The sequence below is a fragment of the Nannobrachium achirus genome (genome assembly GCF_963921795.1).
Source record: "Nannobrachium achirus genome assembly, chromosome: 10".
Classification (NCBI taxonomy): domain Eukaryota; kingdom Metazoa; phylum Chordata; class Actinopteri; order Myctophiformes; family Myctophidae; genus Nannobrachium; species Nannobrachium achirus.
This window is the reverse complement of record NC_137819.1, coordinates 42,669,894-42,697,388: the sequence shown is the minus strand read 5'-3', so window position 1 is coordinate 42,697,388 and position 27,495 is coordinate 42,669,894. Positions and strand designations below refer to the sequence as shown.

General features: G+C 43.0%; 1 protein-coding gene across 1 annotated transcript; it reads right to left on the bottom strand.

Annotated features, from left to right (window-relative positions):
- Positions 1-358: 358 nt before the first annotated feature.
- wasf2 (WASP family member 2) lies at positions 359-26,263 on the bottom strand. Its single transcript, XM_080734706.1, has 9 exons — positions 26,127-26,263; positions 19,183-19,353; positions 17,786-17,920; positions 17,328-17,481; positions 14,482-14,599; positions 14,103-14,224; positions 9,222-9,374; positions 8,209-8,756; positions 359-5,816 (listed from the first exon to the last, which is right to left on the bottom strand). The coding sequence occupies exons 2-9, from the start codon at positions 19,313-19,315 to the stop codon at positions 5,656-5,658; spliced, it is 1,524 nt and encodes a 507-aa protein (XP_080590832.1). The 5' UTR covers positions 19,316-19,353; positions 26,127-26,263; the 3' UTR covers positions 359-5,655.
- Between the last annotated feature and the right edge of the window lie 1,232 nt (positions 26,264-27,495).

Genomic DNA, 27,495 nt, shown 5'->3' with positions numbered 1-27,495 from the left:
GTAGTCACTTGGACAGGGCGTTTATCGTGGGCTTGCCCAGGCCATAAATATAACGATTGCATTCACCACGGCTTCGTAACTCGCGCGGCCGGCCCTGGCCCGCTGGCCTGCGCGCCGCTTGCAATGTCGTGGACAATCGAGCGGCTCCGTTCCGCCCCGTGCTGCACGACGAGTGCTCCGTTTCTCGACCGTCCTGTTTCTCTAACAAACCGTGACATATACACACACACACACACACACACACAGTATACTGTATATTTATTCGATAAGATACTGCAGGGGCGAGAAAAAAATAAAACATCCCAGCCATGTCTGATATAATTCAAATTTTATTGATATTAATCATCATCATTTAGAAAGTTTAAGGCAGGAGAAAAAATAACTTTGGCTAATCATGCTGCTTGATTGCATCTTCAGCAGAGATTCAAGCTTAATTAATACTCTTAATAACGCACGACGGTGTCGCGATGCCACACATTTGTAGATCGGCTATATCATTCGCAGAATGTTCGTCCTCCCCGAATAAGGAGGACGCTAGGGGTTCATTTGGTTTAAAAATCTGAAACATGTTGTCGTTGGAAAGTGACACCGTCATACTGCCGAGTAAGAATTATGCAATACTTAGTTTTAAAATAAAAAAGGCACTTGAACTATATATAAACGGCCATGCTAATCAGCAGCACTCCCTTCTGCACTGGTGTTGCCGACGGCAACGGTTAATAACACGGGAAAGAAAGCTGGGCTGATTGATGATCACAGACCGATGTGCATAATAATCAAGTTCAGCCTGTAGACACGGACACAGAACATGTACAAAAGGCCTGTAGACCAGGGGTCTTCAACGTTTTCAGGCCAAGGACCCCTTAGTCAAGAGAGAGATGAGCCAGGGACCCCCACGACCCATATATACCATATAGTTTCATTGTTTGACGGCACAATCATCAGTTTATTTTTGATTTCAGATACCACTTGAACCGTCAATACTTAATAAACTTGACTTTTCATTCTGTACTTAGTCTGCTCTTTTCCCCCTCTACACCAAACCTCGTTGCCGAAAATAGCCGATCGACAAGCTTGTAGATCTACTATTTTTGGCTAAAGTTCTCAAAATATGGACGCTAGGGTTCAAGTGGTTAATATAAAAAGAAATATATATATATCACTCAAAGATTTGGAGGACCCCCTGTAGTAACTCTGAGGACCCCCTAAGGGTCCCGGACCCCCTGTTGAAGACCCCTGCTGTAGACACTGACACAGAACATGTACAAAAGGCACTTACAAGGGAAAAGGGGATAAAAGTAGATCATTCTATAATAAAGAGCACAAATGATTGAAGGTCAGTAATCTGATCCCCTACACCAGATTCCCCTTGTCGGGACCTGACATTTGCTTTGACCAGTAATCCTCAAAAAGACCCCAAATTCATATGCATTTGATTTTGAACACGATCCCGGCACATCTGAAAGGATTTAGTGCCAGGGACCCCCATATAAGATGTGTTGTTAAAATGTTTCAAAAATATCTTCAAAATGTACTTTAGAAAATCTACAAGCTTACAACGAGACACATCTCGACGCGTTGCGAGTGTGTAGGGCCGATGTATGTACTGTATATAGGTTTAAAGTTGTTGAGGACCACTGGCCTTTGACCACGGAGTCAGGAGGAACCAATATATTAATTCACGCCGATAATATTTAATTTAGGGGTGGGGTAACAAAGCAGACAACTGCAAACATTAACAAGAGAGCCGAGGCAAAATGTATACCCGATAATACCGTATATTTGAATTTCTGTCCTAATAATGCTTCTTGTGGATTCTAGGAGAAACATAATTCGAGTGACAGTGCAGAGGAGTAGCGGACACGTCCTAATCACACATACGATGACAAACAAATAAAACAACCCTGATTCACCTCTTGGCAGGACTCGCGTCACCTTGGGCACAGTTTCCATGACAATCATTTTGAGGGGAAATCTCTGATAATATCAGGCGTAAACCATGTATGTCCAAAAAGCGTTACTACCAAGCATGTTTTAATGGATCCAATGTAGTTATTGGTCAGATTTGTCCAAGAATAGCAAATACAGTATTTTCTGGACTATAAGGCGCACCTGACTATAAGGCGCACTGTCAATGAATGGTCTATTTTCAAACTGTTTTCATATATAAGGCGCACCTGACTATAAGGCGCACATAATAGACGCTTATGCATCCAACAGATGGAGCTGTGCTAAAGGGAATGTCAATGTCAATGAATGATCCATATATAAGGCGCACTGGACTATAAGGCGCACTGTAGTTTTTTGAGAAAATTAAAGGCTTTTAAGTGCGCCTTATAGTCCGGAAAATACGGTAAATACCCTACCAACAGGCTCACATGAGACATGTTGTGACTTGTGAGCTCGCATTTTTGTTACTTTTGTGTGACACTCCTGTACGACAAAGTAGGGCTTTGATATACGGAAAACACATAAAAAAGTTAAAATACCGGAGATACAGGGTTTCTGCCACGACTGTGTTGTGCGCCTTTATGTGTTTTGTCCTTAAAAAACTGATTGCATTCATTATCTTGGAGTAGATAAGAGACACGCGATTTTAAAATATAAAAAAAAACTCATCCAATACGATCTATTATCCACGAAGGTGTTTGCGTGTGAGAGAGAGAAGGTTTTGACGTCAGTGTTTCCCGCCCTGTCTCTCTCTCTGTCTATTAACAGAGAGAGAGCAGCTATAAATACTGTGCACTTAAAGTTTGCATGTACGGTGGTGCAGAGGCCGTGACACGCTGAAAGCGTCACGGAGGCAAGCATCACTGCACTGACACGTGTCAGGAGAAAATATAAAAGAAAAGGTCCAAAATAGAACCGAGCTCTGTGAAAATGCGTCAAGACAACAACAGTTCTTGATGTGTTTAGGGCTGGGATCCGGAATCGGAGGACACCGGATCCAACATTGAGATACCGGGGGAATCGGTTCCATCACATGAATCTGAACCTTTTCTGGTACCCGTTTTAACACACTGTCAGAACTGGTTATGTGGATTTCACGTCTGCTATACAATTACAACACTGGTTGACACTAAGGTCTCAGAGACTTGCTGGTCGGGCAAATTGCCCAAAGGTTATGCCCACTTGCCCGAAAAGTAAATTCCCATGGTGATGCGTCTATGCAGCAGACGTAGTAGACACTACGTGGAAAGGTAGCTTCTGCAGGAATAGGATGGGCTGCGACGGCAAGCAGGTTTATCTATCGAGCACTGATCCATTTCCTGTTGCCGGAGCAGACTGCCGTAGCCGTCGTTGCTTAAAGTCCCTAATATTAATGAAGACGGAATGCACTTGCCTGTCGGGCAACGTGAAAGCAAACTCCACTTGCCCGAATGCTTTATTTACTTGCCACAGGCAGTAGGGCAACCGTTCGCGTCAACCATCGTCTCAAACAATTTCATTTCAAATTACGGCTCCATTTGGCTCTCAGAGTTACAGACCTGTACGGGTCCATTTGGAAGTATCCTTGGCGGTTCTTCGACATCAAAATTATATCGATTGTGTAGGAATCGTTAAAGGGAACCGTTAACGGACCATTAAGAGGGAATAGTTACGGAACCAGAATCCCTATTTATGACGTGTCCAATTGACGCCTCCAGTGTGGCTGTAGCCGTTGTAAACAATCGGTGTGTTTTGATAATGCATGCGTCTTGACACTTGCAGTGTGTCAGGGGCTTGTGTGTGTGTGTGTCCACTCCCCCTCCAACACACACCTATATTACAATAGTCTCGCGAGCCAGATTGTTGCTTCGCACATACAGTCTGGAGCAACAGAAGTTCTGAAAATTCGTAGGTAAAGGGGTGGTGCCTCCTTCCCGCATAGTTTTTGTCTTAACAGTGACGCAAATTCGTCCTAATATAAATCTAAATAATCGAGGCATTATATAGCTTGCTGCTTAGCAGAAATGGAAATTCAAAAATAAAATGTAAGGATATTTTAAAATACAACTTCCTTTCTTGGCTTTCGGGAGGTATATGTACTGTAGTAGACTCTCTATATAGCATTCGGAAATTGTGGAATAGTTGTCTGGCTACGCGAGACTAATATTACAATAACACAATAAAGCCAACAAAAGCAGATAGCTAAACCAATAATAGCGACGACGGATAGGGCGACTGGTCGTTCCGGTAAATATCGAGATACACACATATTACACAGTAGAGTCAGACATCGCCTCCCGCATCAATAAATGTACATGAATAGCAGAAGGAAATCAACAGGATAATAATATCAGGAAATACACACACATGCCCCGCAAGCCAACACATGCACGATCACACACACACACACACACACACACACACACACACACACACACACACACACACACACACACACACACACACACACACACACACACACACACACACACACACACACACACACACACACACACACACACACACACACACACACACACACACTTCTGCCTCTTTCTTTGATCTTTGGAATTTTGGCCTAAAATTGCAAAAACAAAATAAAGAATGTTGGCAGGAATGTAATTACTCTTGTATCAAAGAAGAGGAGACCTGAATAAGTGTACATAACACACACACACACACACACACACACACACACACACACACACACACACACACACACACACACACACACACACACACACACACACACACACACACACACACACACACACACACACACACACACACACACACACAGGTTTTATTACTATACTTTAGGACATTTTAGGACATTTTAGTACAGCGATGTTTATGAATGCCATTTTTAATTGTAAGCTTAAAGCCGAGAAATAGCAAATCTACAAGCTAGACGACGCATTGTGAGCTTATAGATCAGCTATGTTTCGGGGCATGACGCTAGCGCGGAACTACGTATAAAATCACGTTCGACTCCCAATTCCAAACCCGTCCTAAACCTTAACCTCCATAGATGTCTATCTATGTTCACCCCCAAAATCACTTACTTCCTATCGATTAATTGATTACTCAACCCATTCATGGATATTTCTTTAGTTTTTGTCGCATACCTAAGCCAATAATTTGATGACTGACAGCAGTTCCATATGGAGACACAAAGAACACTCTTTGTGTCTCCTACCGGATACATGAGGGTTTTTATCATCATCATCATCAAAGTAATGTCTTAGGAATGCAACAAAAACTCAATAATCTCCATGAATTCAAGTCTCCATAGGGTCTCCATAGTAATTGATAGAAAATAAGTATTTTTTGGGGGGTGAACTTCGACCTGAATCTTTTCCTAAATGTAAAACTCCTCACAATGACTTCTATTTCTCAAATTCTACTATACTTGAGGGGACGTTTGGTCTTCACAAGTATAGTAATGCACACACGCATGCACGCACGCACACACGCACACACGCACACACGCACACACACACGCACACACGCACACACACACACACACACACACACACACACGCACACACACACACAAACACTTTGGACCTCTACTCTGTTGGCATTAGAAGAAGGACTGGGAATGATGTGGTTATGGAGGAGACAGTGTCACCGGCAGTAATGATGTTGATGTTGATGTTGATGATTATGTCAATGTGGTTGTTCTGGTGGAGGGGGGCGGAGCAGACGAGGAGGCGGGGCTTATCAATCGGACCAATCATCGTCGTCGTTGTACTCGGAGGAGTCGTCCTCGCTGTCGCTGCACTCCACAGCGATGCGGCGAGACAAGATGGCCGCCACGTCGTTGCCGAAGTTGTCCTTCTTCTCCTGCTCGCGCTGATCCTCCACCTTACGGAGGTTGAGGCCTGGATGGAGGAGGAGGAAGAGGAGGGCAGAGAGAGTGAGACTTCCGCTGGGTTTGGATTTTAGTTGCGATGCCGACATAGCTGATCTACAAGCCCTCAACGCATCGTGCTGCGACACGCCGTGAGCTTGTAGATTAGATATTCATATTTCCCGAGCAGTGCTTCTCAGACTTTAACATTTCAAGGATCCGTCCTGGGCCGCTGGCGCAGCAGTCCAGGCACCTAAGCTCATTGTAGCCTGACAGCGCATCGCGGGTTCGAGTCCCGATCCCGACGGCCTTTGCTATATGTCACTCCCCATCTCTCTCTCCCATCTCCCTTCAGCCTACTGTCTATCCCTATCAATAAAAGTCACGAAAGCCACAAAAAAGATTGAAGGACCCATCTTAAAAAGTAGTTCAGCCAAAAAAAACAGAGACAATAATTTGATGACCGGCAGAGACTCAAAGAGTCTCAAAGATTCTACTGCCGTGTCTCCTATTGACCAATCATCAAATTGTTGGCTGAGGAATGAAACGAGAAACACTTCTTTGGCTCTGACAGTATACAAATGGACCCGTTGGGGTACATTTTGTTGTAAGGGTCAGTTTAGAAACCCCTCAAGGTCCCTGAGAGTACCTGGACCCCACTTTGAGAACCACTGCTTTCGAGAACTCCACGAACCGGAGGACATGACGTGTTGTGAGCTCGTAGACGGGCTATTTCTGGTGCGTAAACTAATTATAAATCGGCTTTTTGAGAATACCAAGATCCGTAGCCATGAGAACACGGAGAGGGAGTTTGTGTTGACTGTCTATTTTCTGTGCCAGCAGCCAAGTATAAATCATCCCTGCCAAGAGAACGCCAAGAGTACAGACACCAGGGACTCTATGGAATCCAAATGACTGAGAACTTTAACCCATTTTGGCCTAGAATTATTGACTGCTTTAACCAGTGAAAAATAGCAGATATACAAGCTCACAGCGCGGCACCGAGTGCCGCGCTGCGAGCTTGTAGATCTGCTATTTTTGAGTCATGAAAATGTGTGCAAATCTTTGAATATATGTATTTTCAAAGCGAACGGTTGTAACTCAAATTTTGCTTCTGGGTGGTCCCTGGAACTAAATATTTTGAGATGCGGGTCCGTGGCCAAATAAATATCATTTTGGGGGTCCTTCACATGAAAAGGTTTGAGAACCACTGACATAGTAGTCTCTCAAGAACAGACTAACTGAGCTCCAGTTAAGTGAAAAGGACCTTTTCTTTGACGATGGCTGGCAAGATTGCTGACATAGAAACATAGTTTTTTTTCGAAAAATCTTAGAAGGATTCAAAAGACACTTATAGAATCGGGTCAAAATTCAAATTTTCACGATTTTTCAAAAATAGCAGATCTACAAGCTCGCAGCGCGGCACTCGGTGCCGCACTGTGAGCTTGTATATCTGCAATTTTTTTTATATTTAAAGCATAAAATATTGCGTCATAATGTGTTCAGGCCTAAATGGGTTAATCCAGTGGTCTCTCAGGGTGGGGATTCCATGGGGGTTCCCAGCAAAAGTAGTTGTAAATAGCCAAAAATCTGTTCAACCAAGAACCAATTTAAAACTATTCTATTTGAAAATAGCCAAAGTATAGAATATATTGTCTATTTTCTAAAACGTTTGAAACTTGAACTCTTTTTAAGACAGGGTCCATCGCAAAATACACATTTGGGGGTCCCTGACATGAACAAAATGTTTGAAAACCACTGATGTTTTATAATCCAAGAGCCCCAACTGAGTACCAGTCTGCAATTTGCAACTGGACCAAGACAAGTCTTCTAGCTTGACAAAAGAAATGACCCCTCACTGTTTTTATGTACATATATTTTACTGCTCCCAGCATCAATGGTGTCTTTTTATTGTATGTCTTTATGTCTTGATTAATTGAATACACAGGACCACAATGGAAACAAGGGTCCTCAGGGCTTTTGTGTTATCCTTTCAGGATCACTGTATAAGCATAACTGTACCTTTTTGAAGTCTGTTAATTAGGGATGGGACGGTATGAACATTTCATATCACGATTATTGTGACCAAAGAAATTGCAGATCTACAAGCTCACAGTGAGCTTGTAGATCGCCTATATTTTGGCAAAAAGATTTGGTAGAGAGTTAAAAAAATAAGACTCTATTAAGTGCGTTATTTCCAGGTCTGTTTCACCAATGCGGGTTTGAATGGTACCGGATATGCAGCTCGGCAAATAAAAAGGTGAATTGATCCCAGTGCACGGCGGAGGATAATTTCACGATAAACTAAAATCTCCACGATACGATTATTGCAAGCGTGTTTCATCACAATAAACGATAATAACGATCATCGTCCCATCCCTACCGTTAATCAAGTAATTCAATCAATGAACCAAAAAGCTCACCTTGTCTAATAGCGCACAGGAGGTCACTGCGGGGGTCCAGGTCAGGCTCCGGCTTGGGCTTAGGGGCAGAGCTGATGCCAGAGGAGGGCAGGAGGGGCGCAGGAGGTCCAGAGGGGGGAGGAGGGCAGGGGGGAGGCGGGGGCGGGGGAGGCGGCGGGGGGCCGCAGGCCGCCGCGGGCGGAGGAGGGGGAGCCACGGCAGAAGAGGGGGGCGAGCCGCAGGCGCCCATGGCCATGGGCGGTGGAGGCGGGGCCGGAGGGGAGGGGTAGCCGCTGGCGGCGGCAGGCGGGGGGGGAGGGGCGGGAGAGGAGGAGTCGAAGCCGCAGCCGCCCATGGGCGGAGGAGGAGGTGGAGGCGCTCCGCCCGGACCCCCGAAAGAGGGGGGAGGGGGAGGCGGGGCGGGAGGTGGGGCCACGGTGGGACGGCCCCCCACGCTGGATGGAGGGGACGTGGCCATGGGGGGGGCAGGGGGAGGGTGGTTGGGAGACAGCACGCTGGCACGCTGCTTCTGGTGCCCTGCCGGGGCGCCGTACTGGCCATCACTGTACCTGTTAATCACACACACACACAGACACACACAGACACACACACACAAGTTAAGATGGAGAGAATGTTAACAACAACAATGATATATATATTACGATATTGATGTACAGATAAATGAGTTGACAAAAATGTACAAGCAGACGCTTTCCAGCCATGTATATAACAATACCACACATACACACTGTCCATCAAACCGGACCCCAGAGTTTTCACTCACTTTTACAACAAATATGTAATACAATGGATTGTATTTTTATAGCGCTTTTCTAAGCAGGTTGCGAACTCAAAGCTCTTTACAATGGTCCATTCATTCATATTTTGGGAGGTGAGGCGGAAAACAGTCAACGCCAGCGTCCTCACTTCACACATTCACACTCCAATGTGACCACCGACCCAGTCATTGGAGGCAATGTGGGGTTCAGTGTCTTGCCCAAGTGTGAGTGCGTGTGTGCGTGCGTGCTTCTTACGACATGTCTGGTGGTGGTGGGGGCAAGTAGTCGTCGGGGGCGGGCGGAGGGAAAGGAGAACCGGGTTCAAAGTAGGAGCCCGAGTCCTGCTCCATTCCGTCGGAAGTGATTCCGTCCCCGGATCCGATGCTGCCATTCATGCCGTCCGAGTTCCTGGAAAACATGCGCGTGTGTGTTATTTGATGTAACCGCTCATATCCTCCATACTCACTGAACTCCTCTATGCTGGGGGATTCTCATAGCTCCAAGCCATCCAGAGGATTTTTCCAATAAAATTGAATTTGTGAAAAGCAAGACATGGCACAACTATTATGTTCTCTATTTTTCCCCAGATTGTTTTCATTCCATTACGGATTCAACCAAGTACAGGAAAAGTACAGGAACGGGAGCCAGAAAGGAGTGATGCCACCTTTAGCCCAATTTAAACCTGAGACATTGCAAATAATTTGGTATGTGTCCAAACGTGATGGAGCCATCCATCATACCAGGACCAAGGAGGCATAATTTAACGTGCTCATAGTAATTAAATGCATAATGGACCTGGCACGCACTTTTCTCTGCTTTATTAATCAACTTTTGGGTTAGACTTTTATCATCAGGTTGTGTTGATATGAAGTGTGTGCGGGAGTACCGCTATGCATTTCTTTTTAGGGCTGGGACTTTAACTGATTAGTTTCTACTAATTAATTACAGAAAAATAACGTGATAAAGAAAATAAACGCATTTAAATCATGCTTTTAATCATGCACGTTTTTACACCAGGGAACCTTTCTCACTGGACGAATTTCACGCGTACCGATCATACCGGTGCAACAGACAACAAACCCCAGTGAGCGCAATTGAAGAAGAAGCCGATCAGACCGCTTTGCTGGGCCCAGTGGATGGGACATTTAAATTAAAAAATCGAACCTCTGTTCGAAGTGGAGCTGTGTGTGTGTGTGTGTGTGTGTGTGTGTGTGTGTGTGTGTATTGCAGTTGATGCTCAGGGCAGGCTAGACTCAACAGCACCTCTCTGGTCACCCAGGATCATGTGTACCGATTTTTGTGACATTTGAAGAAAATATGTAGGAAAAGGAGCAAAAAGTGTGTTTTGGAGAAAATTCAAGATGGCGGAAAATCTATCCTGGCGCAAATGGGCGTGGCCTATATGGGGAGATGCGTCTTGGCCCAAGGAATCCAGGGAAAAAAGAATTTAAATTTTCCGATCTACGGTTCAAGAGTTACGGGGCAAAACGCAAAGTGGGCCGTTATAGCGCCACCATGAGGCCGAGTGATGTAATTATTTTTCGATTCATTCTTAAAATCATTATGAATCTCCTCTCCGAGGTTTGAAACTGTAGCTCCTATGCTTTGCGAGAGAAAAATACTTGAATGTGATGTCTTGCATTGTCCCATTATAAGTCAATGGGGACAATTCAGCGTCGTTTTTTGCCGATTACGTCGCCATTGTAAGGCGGATCGGAAAGAAAGTTACTAGCACACCATTCCCGGCCGAGCCGCACTAGTAGCGTGCCGAAGTTTAGGCTACATACAGACACGGACGGACGGACGGAGACCCACACACACGGCCACGTATAGGGAGCTTGTGTTCCACACAGCTCCAAAAATGTGTATACCAAAATGCTTCTCAAGTCAAATATGTATATGCGATTAAATATGCGATTAATTTCATAATTATTTATAAAGCTTCTCATTCATTTGATGATTTTGTTAATCGAGTCCCAGACCTAATCTTTTGCTACAAGTGTTTTTTCGTCTAAAGGGATTTACTCCCAGCACCACAAACATTTTCGAAAGTGTGCATATTGATTTTGTCTTGCATAATTAATGCATGAATTAATTAAATCTCACGTCTGAAAATGTGACCAAGTCCTGATTTGTGAAACATTATGAAAGGACCCCCCCGCCAGGCCCCCACACACAGTATTTCCTAAACAATTAACACAATGTGTAAAATGATGATGTTTTGAAGAACTCTGAAGAAAAGTGTTTTTCGGTGGATGCCACAATAACATAAAGTCACAGAAGGTGAGCCACAGCCACAGTGCGCCAGCTCATCTTTGTGCCTTTGTTCCATGTTCTGTTGAGTTCAGCACTTGCCTTTAAAAGGTGTGGATGTGGATGATGTGCATTTCCTCTTTTGATCTACAGTCACTTCTCCCATTGGAAGTAATGGACTCATGACCTACTTATGGTCAGCTCTAGTCCTGAAGGGCCAGGCTACCTGCGTCACTCACTGCATGCACAGGAGAAGTGCATCTCACTAATATCATTTGACAGTTTGGCCCAGTTTTTATAGTATAGTTTGTTGATTACTTTTCATGCAGTGATTATATATATTTTTATTTTCTTCTTGAGGTACTCATTCATTGCCATTGACGTATTTTTGATGGATTTTTTAGTAGACCCAGTGCGCTATTCTCTGCCTGGTCGTTTTATATCGTCTTTTTCCCTAGGGAGCTCCCTGCCGATCATCTTATATCGTCTTTTTTTTACTTCCTACTACTACTTTCGGTAAGATCGCGAAATGCATGTTTGACCACCCAGAACAACTCCATCTTTCAAACATGGCAGTCATGTCTCCATTAATTCTCTCCCATGTTACATTTAGCCGGAAAACTTCCATATCTTTGTTTCCCGTTTTTCGCTCCGTCTGAGGTCTAAACAGAACCGTCGACCATTTAACATGCATCTTTTTTTTTCGGCAACGCCAAAGCGTAGTGTGCATGTCCGTGTTTGAAATCGGACTAGATCTTACTTGAGATAAATATGCTGTGATTACTTTTAAAAAGGTAAGAAAAACAGGAAATTGCTGGTGGTGGGGGGTTAGTTGTGGCCTGGCGTTGCTCATACTAATTCCTCACTGCATGTCGGATATTAGTCTGGACAGAATTTTCATTTCCAAGGGGTGGGTTAAAAAAAATGGCACTGGACACGATTGATTAGACCAGACCAATGCTGGGCCCTGATTGGTCCCCCAATTCTTTGGGGGACGGAAATAGATTCACAATTGAGCGGGGCCAGACCCATATTCGCCAAGGGCAGGTTTTTTTGCCCAGGAGGATTGGTCTGGTTCCAGGCTCGGTTAGTTGGCTATATTTTCTTGCCAGTGAATGAATTAAAAAAAAGGTTAAGTCCTTACATTGTCACTTCACTGTCATCTGGGGCCCGCCTCCGACCCACAGGTTGAGAGCCAACGGCTTATTCTATCGTTTGTCCTAACCCTAAACTAGTGATGCGCGGGTCAGGTTTTTTTCATAACCCGCACGACCCACAGCCCGCACGAAACGTAACCCGCCCGCGCCCGCCCCGCAGAACAATATACAAATCAACGAATCCGCCCGCCCCGCAACCCGCATTTAAAAAAAAGATGGTATATCATCTCCAGAATAGCTCATCTGTATACGGCTCTTCTAAGTACCCAACGTCGCTTTACAGAAAGGTTTACAGTAGCACAATATTGTCATGGGCTAAATAAACAAACGTGTTGTTCAAATTGGGGTTTAGCCTAAAAGACATTAATTCAAAGACGTTCATTCTCTCTGGGGCATCGTCGGGGAAGAATGGCGTTTCAGGTTTTATGTCAATCATATTTATACAGCGCAGACAGCAAAAGACGGACAATATTACATTCTGTTGGTTATTGATTCACCAGATTGGAGAGATGGGATCATGGGAGCGACTCGAGGTGGGCGCATGGTGATTTTCCGATGGCCTTAAAGTCCGAGTGACTTAAAGTCCGAAAGGCTGTTCAATTTAGTAGCCTATATGAGAGCGGAGACACACAGGAGGAGGAGAGAAAGAGGAGGAGAGGCGGCTGACTTTGGATGCGCAGCATGTGATGTTTAAGATGTTAAACTTGGTCTCACACATCACACATAGGCCTATGAGTGATTACTTTGTTTGATTTGAAAGCATGATGGATAATAAAGACCTGGATGTTACCTCTTATTGTGTGATCCAGGATGGATGCAGTCAATTTGAAGAAATAATAATCCAGCATGGACAATAAGAAAGCACTGGCCTACGTTTTCATTCACTTCTTGGCTGAAAATCTATTCTATATAGCCTATATGTCATTTTATAACCTAGTTTAAACTAAGGGAGGCGGGAGCTGCTCGACTCTTTTCAGACGAGCGCTGACACAATTGAGTGCGAGAGCTTAATTGAAATGACCTACATAATATATGCGCAGTGAACTGGAATTATATAATTAATTATTTGGGAGCAGGTGTGTAAAGATTCTAATCTATAAACATCTCAAATAGCTTTTATACTTTTTTTAATTCTCGAGGCGAGCGTGGTTGGTTCATTCAGTCAAAAAATCCGTCTCACTTGCGAAAGTTGTGTTTCAAATCGTATCCGTTGACTGGCTGGTTATAGTCTATAACTTACCCGACACAAAGTATTTAGCTATAAACGGACTTGTGTGGATGACAGAGACACATACGGTAAGTGAAATCCTGCTGAATTGTTTGTGCATTCTTCTGCTGTGCTCACGTTGTGTCAAATGTTGGCAAAATGCGGTTCGCGGGCCCAACAGGAGCGGAATTGGGACGGTCCTCGCACCAAGGAGCGGAGGAGAAACCTCGCTCCTCTCTGGCGCATTTTAAAACATGCTCGCTCGCTCATGCTCGTATTCAAACATTATATTCTTATTCTTATAGGACTACTCTTATTAAGAATAAAAGGCAAATAAGAACAGGTGATTATTCTTATTTATTTTTTGCACATGAGAGTGGTGATAACCCGCCCGCCCGCCGCCCGCCAATATTGAGTCTCAAACCTTGACCCACCCACCCGCACGCGGGCGGGTTGGCGGGCGGGTGGGGGCACCGGGTCGGCCCGCGCATCACTACCCTAAACCTTTCACAAACTTACAGGGTGTCGAACTTGGGCTCCACAAACTCCTGCCCCATCTTGAGGCGTTCCCACTCCTCCTTCCTGGTCTTGATCTTGCGCGGGTTCAGCGTGCGCGGGTTCAGATTGTCCTTCTTCTCCCTCTGCTCGGATGGAGGGAGGGAGGGAGGGAGAGAGAGGGGGAGAGGGAGAAAGAGAGAGAAGGCAGGAGAGATAAGAGGAGAGTACTTAATGCTTTCCTGTGATAAGTCTATGAATGATTAATGACCAAATCATTGCTAATGCTTGTCGACTGCCATGACAATCTGTGTGTGTGTGTGTGTGTGTGTGTGTGTGTGTGTGTGTGTGTGTGTGTGTGTGTGTGCGTGCGTGCGTGCGTGCGTGCGTGCGTGCGTCTCACCCTGTGCTTGCGTTTCTCCTTCATGATGTCCTTGGTGTCCTGCAGCATTTTCTCCTTCCACAGTTCAAAGAAGTAGGAGGGGTCAGTGTAGAACTTCAGCGCTTCCTTTCCATCGTCCCTGTGGTCACAACAGACACATTTTTACCATTTATTTATGTCCACATAAAGGACAAACATCCAGGGACAAACAGATATTATAGGCGCAGTAATAAGGTTACATTCACAAAATCATGGCATATGTTTTCATGATACAATAGGCATGTCACTCAGTACTCTGCGTGGTCCTGGCTGCACAAAACTTCGCCAGCCTTTTTGGGCATCATAAGTTGTTGAAGCCCTCTAACAACCAGTCTGTGTGTATGTCCTATATAGGCTGCCAAATATATAAAATAAATAGTCTGAGGCTATAACCTAGCTCTGAGATGGTATGTAGGAATGACTGGTATTTAATGACTGGGTCATAAAGGTTTCCTCTAGGGCTAATGTCAAATATGCATGCCATCTCTAATACAGACACTTTCCTGGACTCTTCAACACACACACACACACACACACACACACACACACACACACACACACACACACACACACACACACACACACACACACACACACACACACACACACACACACACACACACACACACACACACACACACACACACACACACACACACACTCTTGAAAACACCTCACTACCTTTCTCATCATAGTTGGCACAAGTTATTTGTGTTCCCACTTATTTAGACATGGAAATTCAATTTCAGACGGTCACTCGCCTGAGTCGCCTCTCATAAGTATTACACGATTGCCTGTTCGCAGGTATTTGAGCTAATCTCAATTATTTGGAATAGGCCTAATCGTTAGAATATTTTCCATTCATCTGTATAAAACTGCTGGCTGAAACTCGAAGGAAATATCACATTTCCATGTATTTCCACGCCCGTTGTCCAAGCTCTTTTAATGACGTCATTCTAGTTGCGTCACCAGCCATTCAAAAGATATGATTTAAAACATTAAGTGGCTGGTTTTGAGATGAAGTCTCAAAGATGAGTATCTTTGAGAGTCCCTTTCGATTTGATTCTTGAGAGAGTGATTAACCCACAGGTTTTCTTATTGTCCGTCTTATAAAAAAGACAATGTCTGCGTAAAAAGGAAACACAGGCACAACAGTGTAACTGTGGGCGGTCTGTTGACGGAGTCTCTGGCTCTGCTCTCTGGCTGAAAGTAGCATACAGTGAAACCACGCACCCCCTTGATACGACTATATATAAAACAAACGTTAATATTAATTAGATATGCCTACGTCACGTCACAGAAATAAAACAGAAATAGCTAATATTTAATGAATGGCGCCAAAGATTTCTTTTCTACACAGAAACCGGAAGTTCACAGAAATAGCTACAGCAGAGACAGCAGAAAGCTCTGAAACCACAAGCATATGGGCCAATTGAAACATATCATCGCGCCCTATCACAAGCGACTCATTGATATAATATATATTTATAGAAAAAGTGATTTTGTGTTTCAAGGTTGACAACAGACTGGGGGTGAAATTAACTCTCCTACTGCCAGATTATTTATTTATTTATTGGGTCTGGTGCCATCAAAAAGCGGCTTACCTTTGCGACGTTATAGCAGATAGACAGACATTTATTTATTTATTTTTTTTATTTACTTTTATTGTGCAATAGTGCACTTTGGTCTGCCAGCCAGCAGAGGGCGGCGTCATGCGAGAATGAATGTGAATTTGCCTGTTATGTGTTGAAGAAGAAGAAGACCAGTCACTGGCCACAGAGCCTTACAGCCAGAGGAAATCAACAAGGAAGTGAATTGTTCTCCGTTGATCTAACGCATAATGGATTTTTTACACCATCACCGCGGAAAATGTGTTTATAGTACACAGCCGCGCGACCCCTCATCAGCTTACAGTCATCAGACGAACGAACCGAACGAGCGCCGTATTGGCATCGAGGTTCTGTAAAAAATGGGGCGAACGTTAACACCTTCTAAGCCTGGTCGTACTCCCTCGGACTTCCTACTGGGTCCCATCAGCCACACGTCTATTCCCGGACTTTTGATATAAATGATAATAATTTTAAAAAAAAACATCGGAAATTCTTCTCTGTGTCTTTTTGGAGCTATCTGAAACGGTTAATATGCTCTCACAGTCATTTTCTGGTGCTGGGTGTGATACTCGTAATATCCAGCAGGCCACGCCGTTGACTCACATTCTGGATGGATGGCTGGCCAGGAGTGGCCTCATACTCTCCCCAGTGTTGAAACTCGACAAGAAGGACACACAAGATGGCTACTCTTTGTCTCTGTTCGTGGATCGCGGTTTCAATCACGTTCGGGCGCCGCTTCTCTATCGCTCCTTTCCCTGCTTCGCCGCACGTAAACGAATGGAATTGATCTCCCCTCCGCCTCGCCAAAGTAAGATCGCCGACCTCTGCAGGATGAATATGTACGCTGTATCGAGCACTCCATTACGTGTTGTTATCATGTGGGCTTTGTTTTTTTAAAACATGTTTGTAAATAAATGGCTTATTTCTTCGGCGCTACCTCTGTTCAGAGGGTTCTGCCGCGGCTTGCAACGTGTTAACGTTCAAAGCGTGGGGAGAGTTAACATGAGAGCAGAACGGATGTGGAGCGGCATTCCCATCACTCCACTCCTCTAACATACTCTGTTCCCAAGTCTACTTACTTATCGTTGCAGTCGGGCAGAAACCTCTCAGTCAGAGTGTGTGTGTGTGTGTGTGTGTGTGTGTGTGTGTGTGTGTGTGTGTGTGTGTGTGTGTGTGTGTGTGTGTGTGTGTGTGTGTGTGTGTGTTTTTCCCTAATACCTGTACTGGCTGAGGTTATTGAGTGGCGGAGGCGGGTCACAGGTGACGTAGGTGTCCTGTAGAGGCATGGGCAGAGAGGGCCTGATGAACATCTGCTGGTCCTGGGTCAGATTACTGTGGAAGGCTTTACGGGTGGTGATGGCCTGCAAAGACACTGAGAGACAAGGGAAAAGAGGAAGAGAGAGAGAGACAGGGTGATGAATTAAAAGAAGACAATGCTAGTCTATCTGCTGACTTGATTCTGTGGTTGTTAAATGCGCCTCCTTCTTTGGTTAAAATGAGGTCAGTGCCTTCCGTGAACTCGCCTGACGGTTTATATTAGTATATATATATCGGGTGTATTTACATGTTGCATGTTATGTGATCCTACTGTCCAAATAAACAAATAAAGTAAAAGTAAAGTTAGAACGGGCCTCAGGTCTAAATGAGTTAAAGGTTAACCTAACAGTGCTGCTCACCTTCTTCTTCTTTGGGGTCCAGCTTGGTGACCTTGACCTGCAGACGGTCCACTCTCTCTCCCAGAGTGTTCACTCTGATGGCGAACGCCCCGGCCTGCACAAACAGCTCCCCGAACACATCCTCTGCATACTTACCTAGACACGCACACACAGGAGAAAGCAGACGTTTAGGGTCTAGAAACTATTTATTTCTTATTTTGAATCTGAATTCCTCCAAGTTTGAACTGCTGTTTCAGGAATTAGTCAATCTTAAATCAATGTATTTTGCCTCTATTTTGGGGGTTCTAATGGTTTTGTTTCTTTTTACCCCTATGATCTATACTTTTGTCCATGCCTCCTTATCCCTAAACTTCTTTGCCATTTTTTACTATTTTGAAAAACATTTTAAAATACTTCAAATAGCCGATTTACACTACATCAAAACATTGTGAGCTTGTAGATCAGCTTTTTGAAATATTTAAAAAAAAAATCAAAATAGTAAAATTGGCAAAAGATATGGATAAGGGGTAAAGCATGGATGAAAATAGGGCCCTATGTGAGTTGTACATGGTTTGTGTTGATTTGCGTAATCGGGTGGGATTGTGTAGCAGGTGGGAAGGCTAAAAATCAAAATTATTAACTGAGTCCTAGGCCAGACGGAGCTGGATATGTCATATATCCCGGTTTTTCAGATATCCACATAGAAAAATATCTAGGTCCACACGACAAAGTTATCTAGGTCTAAAATAATCTGATTCCCCAGACCTCCACTAGGGGGACAAGCACACACACAGTAAAGTCTTCAGAGATATCCGGGTTCCATGTCTACACGGATCCAGTGAATCGGATATTTTTCAATGTCTTCACTTATTTATCCGGTTTAAAAAATATCCAGCTTCGTGTGGCTGCAAGCTCCAACAGCAAAAAAAAATGTCTAGCTTAAAAAATATCCAGCTCTGTGTAGCCGGCACCTCAGAGTTTAGTGACTTTATCCCTGCTTTCACATTCATGTTGTGCCACTGCACATTCCTGCTAATGTAATAATAACAGCCTAAAAGCAAACTCCACCTGCCCGAATGTTCAATTTACCTGCCAGGGGCAGGTGGGCAACCCTTGGCTTTCACTTTTACATGTTGCTGCTAATCAACAGATATTTGCAGACTTAAATACTGTTTGTATTCACTCCAGTCTTTCACACCATTCGTTGTACCTGCACAATGGATGTGAACAAAACTGCTGAACCTCATTAGTTGACATACATTTTAACTGATACTTTGACAGTTTTGCATGCCAAAAATAACCCGATCTACATGCTCACAATGTCACACATGACACATTTTAAATATCAATAATCGGACGATCATGTTAATTGTGCAGCCCTAACACACACAACCGCCCGGCGGGATGCATCTACTCACTGAGGCTGCCTAGCTGGCGGATGATGTTGGCCAGGCTGATGTTGGTGACGCACTCCAGCTCGCTGCGGACGGCAGTGGGGATGGTCTGGCGACACACATGTCGCGGTTCTATGTTCCTGGTCACCAAAGGCATGGTGGTGGTGGTGGGTGGGGGGTCAGCTGGACCGGGCCCTGCTGGCATAGAACACGGCAGGGAGAATCAGTCTCTCAGACACCAGGACAATGAAATGCTGTGGCAGTCATCATGGCCCAGGGTGTAAATCCCTTTCATTGGGAAGTAGAGGTTTGCTCATACAGTATAAAAGAGATTTGACTTGTCAGGAGCTTAAATATACAGTATCGTTCTTGTCGGGCAGCAACCTCTTCTCTCTATATTCGAATGTTTTGTGTTATTTAGCAAATTAATTTCATACTTGATGACAAAAGTATCAAAAGTAGCAGCTATACAAGCTTCGGAACGCAGCACAAACCGACACGTTTTGAACTTGTAGATCTGCTAATTTTAATACTTTTGAATTTGAATCCGGAAAAGTAACAATTTTGGACATATGAGGTAATAATACATAACACATAGACAGACCACAAAAATACAATGTATAGAATTCAATGCACAGTATTACAAGTAGACATTTTAAACGGATGTTCAAATCTATTTACAGGATCATCATCAAGGTGCACTTAAAAGTGAGGATAAAAACTCCAGCAAGGCAGGAGGATGTACTGTACTGTACTGACTACTGTAGATGTTGTTCAAACACATACCTACAACTACCTATCATACCTATCATCTGATACCTAAAATACTTTTGTTACCTAAGTAACAACTATGTGGACTATGCAGCCGACACGCACTGACACTTTGCATCTTAATCCCATGTACAACATCCTTTTTTTGTTTGTTTTTTCTCGCACCTTAACCAACGTCCATACTGCTCCGTCCATATCATGCACAAAAGTACATATCTGCTTATATGCTAAAGTATAAAGTATATAAAACCTGGTACTTAAGACAGGCAAAACAGGGCCCCTTATGTCTTACCTCAGGTACTTACGGTACTATGTGTAATTTTTATTTTTATTTTTTTTTAAGATTTGTTTTTGGGCTTTTTATGCCTTTATTTGATAGGATAGTAGGCTGACAGGAAATGGGGAGAGAGATGGGGAATGACATGTGGCAAAGGTCGTCCGGATCAGGAGTCGAACTGGCGACGCCAGCAGGCATCATAGCCTTGTATGTGGTATGCGCCTTGACCACTAGGCCAGCGGGCGCCCCAACTATGTGTAATTATGTTGAGAATTTGTTTGTTTTTATTGATCACTCTCCCTCACTGCCCCTTGCCCCCCCTTTCTTCTTATTCCCTTTCTCTCATTGGAAATGAAAATAATGGAGCTCGATGTAGAAAAATGAATTTCACCAACTGTTTTACACCTGTAAACCTGTGATGTGACAATAAAGTTGATTCTGACTAACAAAAACATGAGAACGAGTGACCAAGGTATGTCTGCATGGTAGCCAAATCGTGATCAATCGCTATCAATCAATTCACTTCTGCATATTTTACAACTACAAACTGTGTTTGCACACCTACTTCAATGGACAGGTGCACCTGAGCAGGCAATCATGAGAAAAGCAAGGGAGAAAAAAAATGAATCTCCCACACCTCTTCACTTAAAGTTGTACCATGTAACTTTTTTTATAAAACAAATCTTAAAATTGTCCTAACTGTTAAATCGCTAAAGTTTTAGAACACCCACTCCGTTATTTTCAGCTTCTGAAGCCTTCTCTTTATATGTTTTCTATGATCCTGGCCGTGGACCGGATTTCGCGCCAAAATGACGTAATCTGCATCATCTGTATACGTTGTGTATACGTTGCCCAATCACATCGCCGATCATGCACACATGGTACACTACCGGCCAATCACAGCGCATCTTGAAGTGGGGTCGCCATATTTGTAGTCGCCCGTGTGTCTCTTTACTCAAAAGGTAATCTCGCCTACCAGGCAGGGTGAAGTAGTCCGTTTCTCCGGAATGCCTGAACGCACAGGAACCAGGGACCCCTCTAAAGATAGCTCTCGGCGTTGTGGAGGCAGACGCGGGGGTGTGAAGGTACGAAAAACGGGCGAAAGACGCGAACGCGACCGCGGTTTGCTATAGGGCTACTGACCACTAGTTGAGCATCTTACACAGTATAGCTTTAAGAGCCAAAATGTACATTTTGGCTGTAAGAGTATTCCTCTTTTTGCCTCTCTAATAACTATGTACAAACAGTAACACTCTGTTTTTAGTGGTGGTGGTCTATGACCTTGACAGGGAAGCCACCCTGCCCATTCAGTAGACAGTTTCTATGTACTGCAGAGGGGGGTTTCTATGCGGTAAAATACTGACTGTTACATTTTAAACCACCACCAACATACAGTAGTAAGCCCTGTTTGATACATACATAATAAAGATGTGTCCTGCTGCAAACATAACTAACCCATAAGCTCATAACAGATCAGGTATTTTCACCATTTTAAAAATAATTTTAAGATTTTTGCCTATAATAATATAAGGACGCCTTGGTGCAAAGTGGTTAACCCTTGACTGATAGTGTACAAATGGGCCAAAAGGGTGTATTTGTGACGGAAAAAAAAAAGAAAACGTTCACATGACATCTGCACACACACACACACACACACACACACACACACACACACACACACACACACACACACACACACACACACACACACACACACACACACACACACACACACACACACACACACACACACACACACACACACACACACACACACACACACACACACACACACACGTCAGACAGAGACAGACAGCAAAAGCAGAAGCAAAACTTAAGGCTTGTTTCCATTTAGCACATGATTCACTCTCAGACTTCAAGTTCTTTTGTGAACAAATCTGACATGACAGAAGTAACAGAACTAAGCATTCTTCCCACACCACACAGTTAAGTGAACGCTGATCAAATCACTTCCAGAGAGACTTCAAGTCAAGTGTAATTAGGCCCCACACACGCCCACAAGACCCATCCTCTGCCAAGCTCAAACTCTCCAGGGTCAGAAGATGTTATCTATCTAATGACGAGTGTTGCCAGATTTTGCGAGAGAAATAAGCAACTAGGTCAATGAAAACAAGCCCAAAAGAAGCGACTAGGCCACATGAGCATTGTATATTCGAAAATAGACAATCTACATGCTCACAAAGCGCCATGATGCAACCCGTTTTGGAGCTTGTAGATCTGCCATTTCCACAAAAAAAGAAGAAAGAAAATACACAAATCTGATATAAAGGTTACAAATAAAGTCACTTATAATAATCAGACATGGCAACACTGCCAATTACTGTTCCCAAAGGAAGGATCCTTCTAGGACTCTAGGATGATTGCTACTGCCTACAGCTGACTCAGTGAATTTGAACGTAGCTTTGCAGTAAGTATACTCTGCAATGTTTCCTATTACCCATTTTTGGTTGTCTAATTACAAGTCTTTTAATGTCAGGGTACGGCTGTATACTAGTGAGGTCATCATGCATGCTACAAATGTTCTTCTTCAGTGCAGCATCACAAATGTACAGAGACAGCAAACCACAGAAACGCCCCTTATTTATATCTAACAATGTCCTAGATAACAGAGGAGAGGGAGGGAATTCTCTCTAATAAACAAACTAATCACTGCGTTTTATTTATACATTTTCAGGTAACAAAAGAAAGCAAAAGTTAAAGCGTTAAAAGCACTATATTGTGATAGACAGTAATCATAGCGATAGTGTTTGTTCAGTAACAGGCGTCTATTAGCCGCAAATTGCAACACTAGATTTCTTTTTAAATTGGATGAATCTAGGGTTGCAATACCTCCCATAGGCAGCCAATGCATCAAAACGTTTTTGTTTTTTTTTGCTATCTGATTGTATTAAACGACATCAAACTCACCAATATTGGGGCTGTATGGAAAGCTTGAAGTATCCTCGTTCTATCTGCAAAGTGTTTGTTTCATAAAAACCCAACATAAACATGTTATGAGCTACTTTCTATCAAGAAATTCAGTTCAGGTGATATTTTTTTCTAAGTGCTGGAGTTTGGAAGCGCTCGTGGGAAGTCACTCAGCGATCCTGTGTACCACCTGGCTCTAAATGTCACATAGCCTAAATGCAGTAGGCAGCGGGACATGGCGTTATACAAGACGAGCGCTTCCTATTAAGTTCAACACTTAGAAAAAAGTGTTCTCGGAAATATTGACAGATATAACTCATAACATGTCTACGGTGGGATTTTATGAAACAAACACTTTGCAGATAGAAAGAAGATACTCCAAGCTTTCCATACAGCCCCACTATTGGTGAGTTTGACGTTGTTTAATACAATCAGATAGCAAAAATGTTTTATTTATTATTTATTTGCAACCCTAGATTCATCCGATTTAAACAAAAAAATCTAGTGTTGCAATTTGCAGCTAGGGGTCTCTGCTTCTCTCCAGCTCGTTAATAAACAGAAAATACATTTTCAGGTACAGTAGGTGGATCTTCAGCCAATCAGGAGAAAGTACCCATTAACCAGCTTCAATGTTATAGTGTTCCAGTTCCAATATTTGCTCTGCTCATTTCTTTGTGTGGTCTTTGTGTGGCACTATCATAAAGCAATTTAACACAAATTGTATTAACAACAACAAAAATCACTTAACCTACATTTAAACTTTATTGTCACGTCAATTTAGGCATTTAGAAGACGCTCTTAATCCAGAGCGATTTACATCAGGTATAAGAAGTGGGAGGAATTATTTTGTGCAAGCTTCCTACGACTGCAGTTACTTTGTTAAAGGTGCAGTAGTGATGTGTTTGTTCAGTAACAGCAGGGGTCTCCCTGTCTTTCCAGCCCTTTTATAAAACAAAACATGCATTTGAAGGTCAGGATACCAATTACATGATAAACCTAGTGAAATTGGGCAACATACCTGAATATGTATTTTCTGTTTATTAAGAGCTGTAAACCCCTGTTACTGAACAAAATACTCTGTAGTAATGATTACTATCATAATAAAGAGCTTTAACCTTTTGAGAAGAAGTCTATCTTATATTATAAACTTTTTGTTTTAATGAAAATACATCAGTTACCTTAACCTTTAAATATACATGTTTTAAATTAATTTAACAATGAATGGGACTGTGACATTTACATTATTTAAATTCATTCACCACTTTTCAACCTATCTTCATATAATTGGTCCTCACAAAAAAATAGCTTTTTCTTTCTCAGAGGAGGGCTGTGGGCAGGTCAGAAACCCATCGTCTTGTGACATCATCGATTGGGAATCCAAGCTAATAGAAACTGCAGGCTTTCTATTCCTGAAAAGTTACAATGTTAAAGTGGAAGCCATTGTTCTCGCGATAATAAAAATCGAAATATTTTTTTCAAAAATATTGATAATTCTTTTTTTGGGGGAAAATGATGATGTCACAAGACGATGGATTCTGAACTTCCCACAGCTCTCCTAGGAGACCGAGTAGGAAAAAAATGTGCTATTTTATCATGAACATTAGTGAGGACCTATTATATGAAGACAGGTTGAAAAGTGGTGAAGTCCTCCTTTAAGCATAGTATGTACATTTTCCATAAATAAATACATGTTTCGGTTATGAATAAAGAATTCTGAAAATGGTCAGAAGTCATAAAGTATTCATGATTAGAAGATTTGACCTTTAAGGCCTAATATTTCTACAATTGCTATAAAACCTGTAGTTGTCATTGTGGGCTTAAACAAGAAGTTTAGGGGGAAAATTACCAGCCCACAAAGTTTCCCACTCTTCCTAATATCCCTTTCTGCCATATGTACACAAACATCCTCTGTACACCTGGTGTCTGCAACAGGGGGTCCGCCGGGCCCCTAGGGGGTCCTCTCCTCAGAGTTACTTCATGGAGGCAGAATCTTTGTGTGATAGAATCCATATTCTGAAGGGAACAATAGCTGAAAATAGCAGCTCTACAAGCTCACATTGACTATTTTCAGCAAAGGGGTTTGGTATGTGGGGCGGGTAGGGGGGAAAGGGGGGTGAAGAAAAGACCAATAACACGTTTTCTAACAAGTGGCTAACTGTCTGGAATACATTAACATGAATCCAACAACACTACACACACAGTGCTGTCAAACAATTCTACAAAGCCATCTATGAGATCTATGAACAAGTTATATCTGCAACACAATTGTATACACAGTGTGGGGTGGGGGGGGGGGTCCATGCTTCATTTCTCTCTCTGTCTCAACTAGGGGGTCCCTTATTGGTTTGAAAAAAAGTTGAAGACCCCAGCTGTACACAGATAAAACACTGTACCGTTTGTACACAGACATAGCCTAATGTCTGTGACAACACTGTCTGTCTGTACCAGTCAATAATACTTGTCTGTACTGTCTCTATCTGTATAAAAACCAGTGCTGTGTCTGACTCTGTACAATCAGACAGACACACTGCTTGCTTATTTCCACTGACAGACGCTGCGGTCATCTTATTTCCACTCTGTGCTAATGGAATTTATTACAAATGTCCAGTTGGATGAATAGAACGCAGCCCTAAAGGGAGGGACGTCCTAGCCTGCTGTACTTTACTGTACTGTAATATTAACATGGCCACAGAGAATCTGAATAGCTGTGTTTGTGTCAAAGTCACATTTCATTATCCATTCTTTTAACTAGTTATACACAATAAAAACACACTGATAAATGACAGTAGGCCTACTTTAAAAAGGGTTTACAGTGTTCTTGGGAGAGCCATGTACTTGGGCCTTATGAGTCAGAGCAGGAAGTAAGTTAAAAGCCGCCCCGCATAACCAACCCAACCGCCCTTACTTTAGGTCGCTACAAAAAAAACATGTCATTTTTTGGGTCTTTTTTAAGCACACAAAAACTATCGGTTAAAACCTTCGCTTTGCTTACCGTCAAAGGTGTCGAGCTTCTTTTTTCGGAGCCAGTCCCGGCTCGCTGTTGTGTTGTTGTCTTGTCTTTAAAGATTTAGTGTAAGAAGAAATGTACACAGACAGAGCGAGCGACAGTGTTGTGTAGGTGCTGCCCTGTCTGTCTACTGGCTGTTGCCAGGTTTGTGTGAAGTGTGTGAGAAATAAGCAACCGCGGGTCTAGGAAAACAATGAGCCCGCATGAGCACTTAAAGCCGATAATGCGTTGGCTATTGTATCTACAAATCTTGTAAAGGTGAAGGGTGTCCAAAAAAGAAAAGAAAAAAGGCACACGTTTTGAATATTCTTTGGAATCATTTTAAGAGGTGTCTACTGTCCACACACGGACAAACACATATTAATTTGAGGGTCATTGACATGAAAATGTTTGAGAACCACTGATTTAAACAACATTTAGGGAACGAGCCCCAAATAAGCAACTACACAAAGAAAAACAAGCTAAAAAACTATCAATATTACAAGCAACTTTACAGAAAAAGAAGCCCATAGTTGCTTATAATTATCAGACGTGGCAACACTGCTCTCTACCGTGTTGAGCGCACATAGAGAGAAGTCACGGATTTGTGAACTTGTGATTGGCCAAAGTGCTGGCTTTCTCCGCGTCTATTGGTTCTCATGACTGTCAATCGGATCCTTGTTAGACAGACAAATGGTAAGAAACGCAACGCCTCTGTCCCATAGCCTGGGGGGATGGTGGTCAGTTCAGTTTGGCTTTTGAAAAATACAATAATGGAATCGTATTTACATAATATAAACAGACCATATATTCAAAGAAAAAAGAAATAAAAGTAACAAATAGGCTATGATTGCCTGTTCTCTTCATAATAATAATGTTCTTCTAATTGAAACTGTTTTTCAATTAGAAAATGTTTTTTTACTGTTGATTTTTAGATAATGAAAATACAATAAATGGAAATGTATTTACATATTAGGCCATATATTTAAAGGAAAGAAGTAGGCTTACAAATAGCCTAAATTATTACAGCATGTTCTCTTCATAATAATGTTCGTTAAGAAGGTTGCTTGACAACCAACTAGCAAATCATAGCACGACCATCGTTCCAGCCTATGGGATCTAGTAATAGAGCTTACCAAAGCGCGCAGCTCCACCCTGGGCCGGTGGTAAACATCTGTCCGCAATTTGCGTAACGGAGGTGGGTGGAGGCTCCAGTGCTCCACCACCAGAGCGCATTCCTCTGTTCTGCTGAGCGAGTTGGAACGCGTCCGAGGAATGACTGGCATTATACATCATCCACATCCATGACCATGAATAGGCTACTTTTATAGGCATATTATCAATGGTGGAAAATGTAGTCTACTGTATAGGCTAT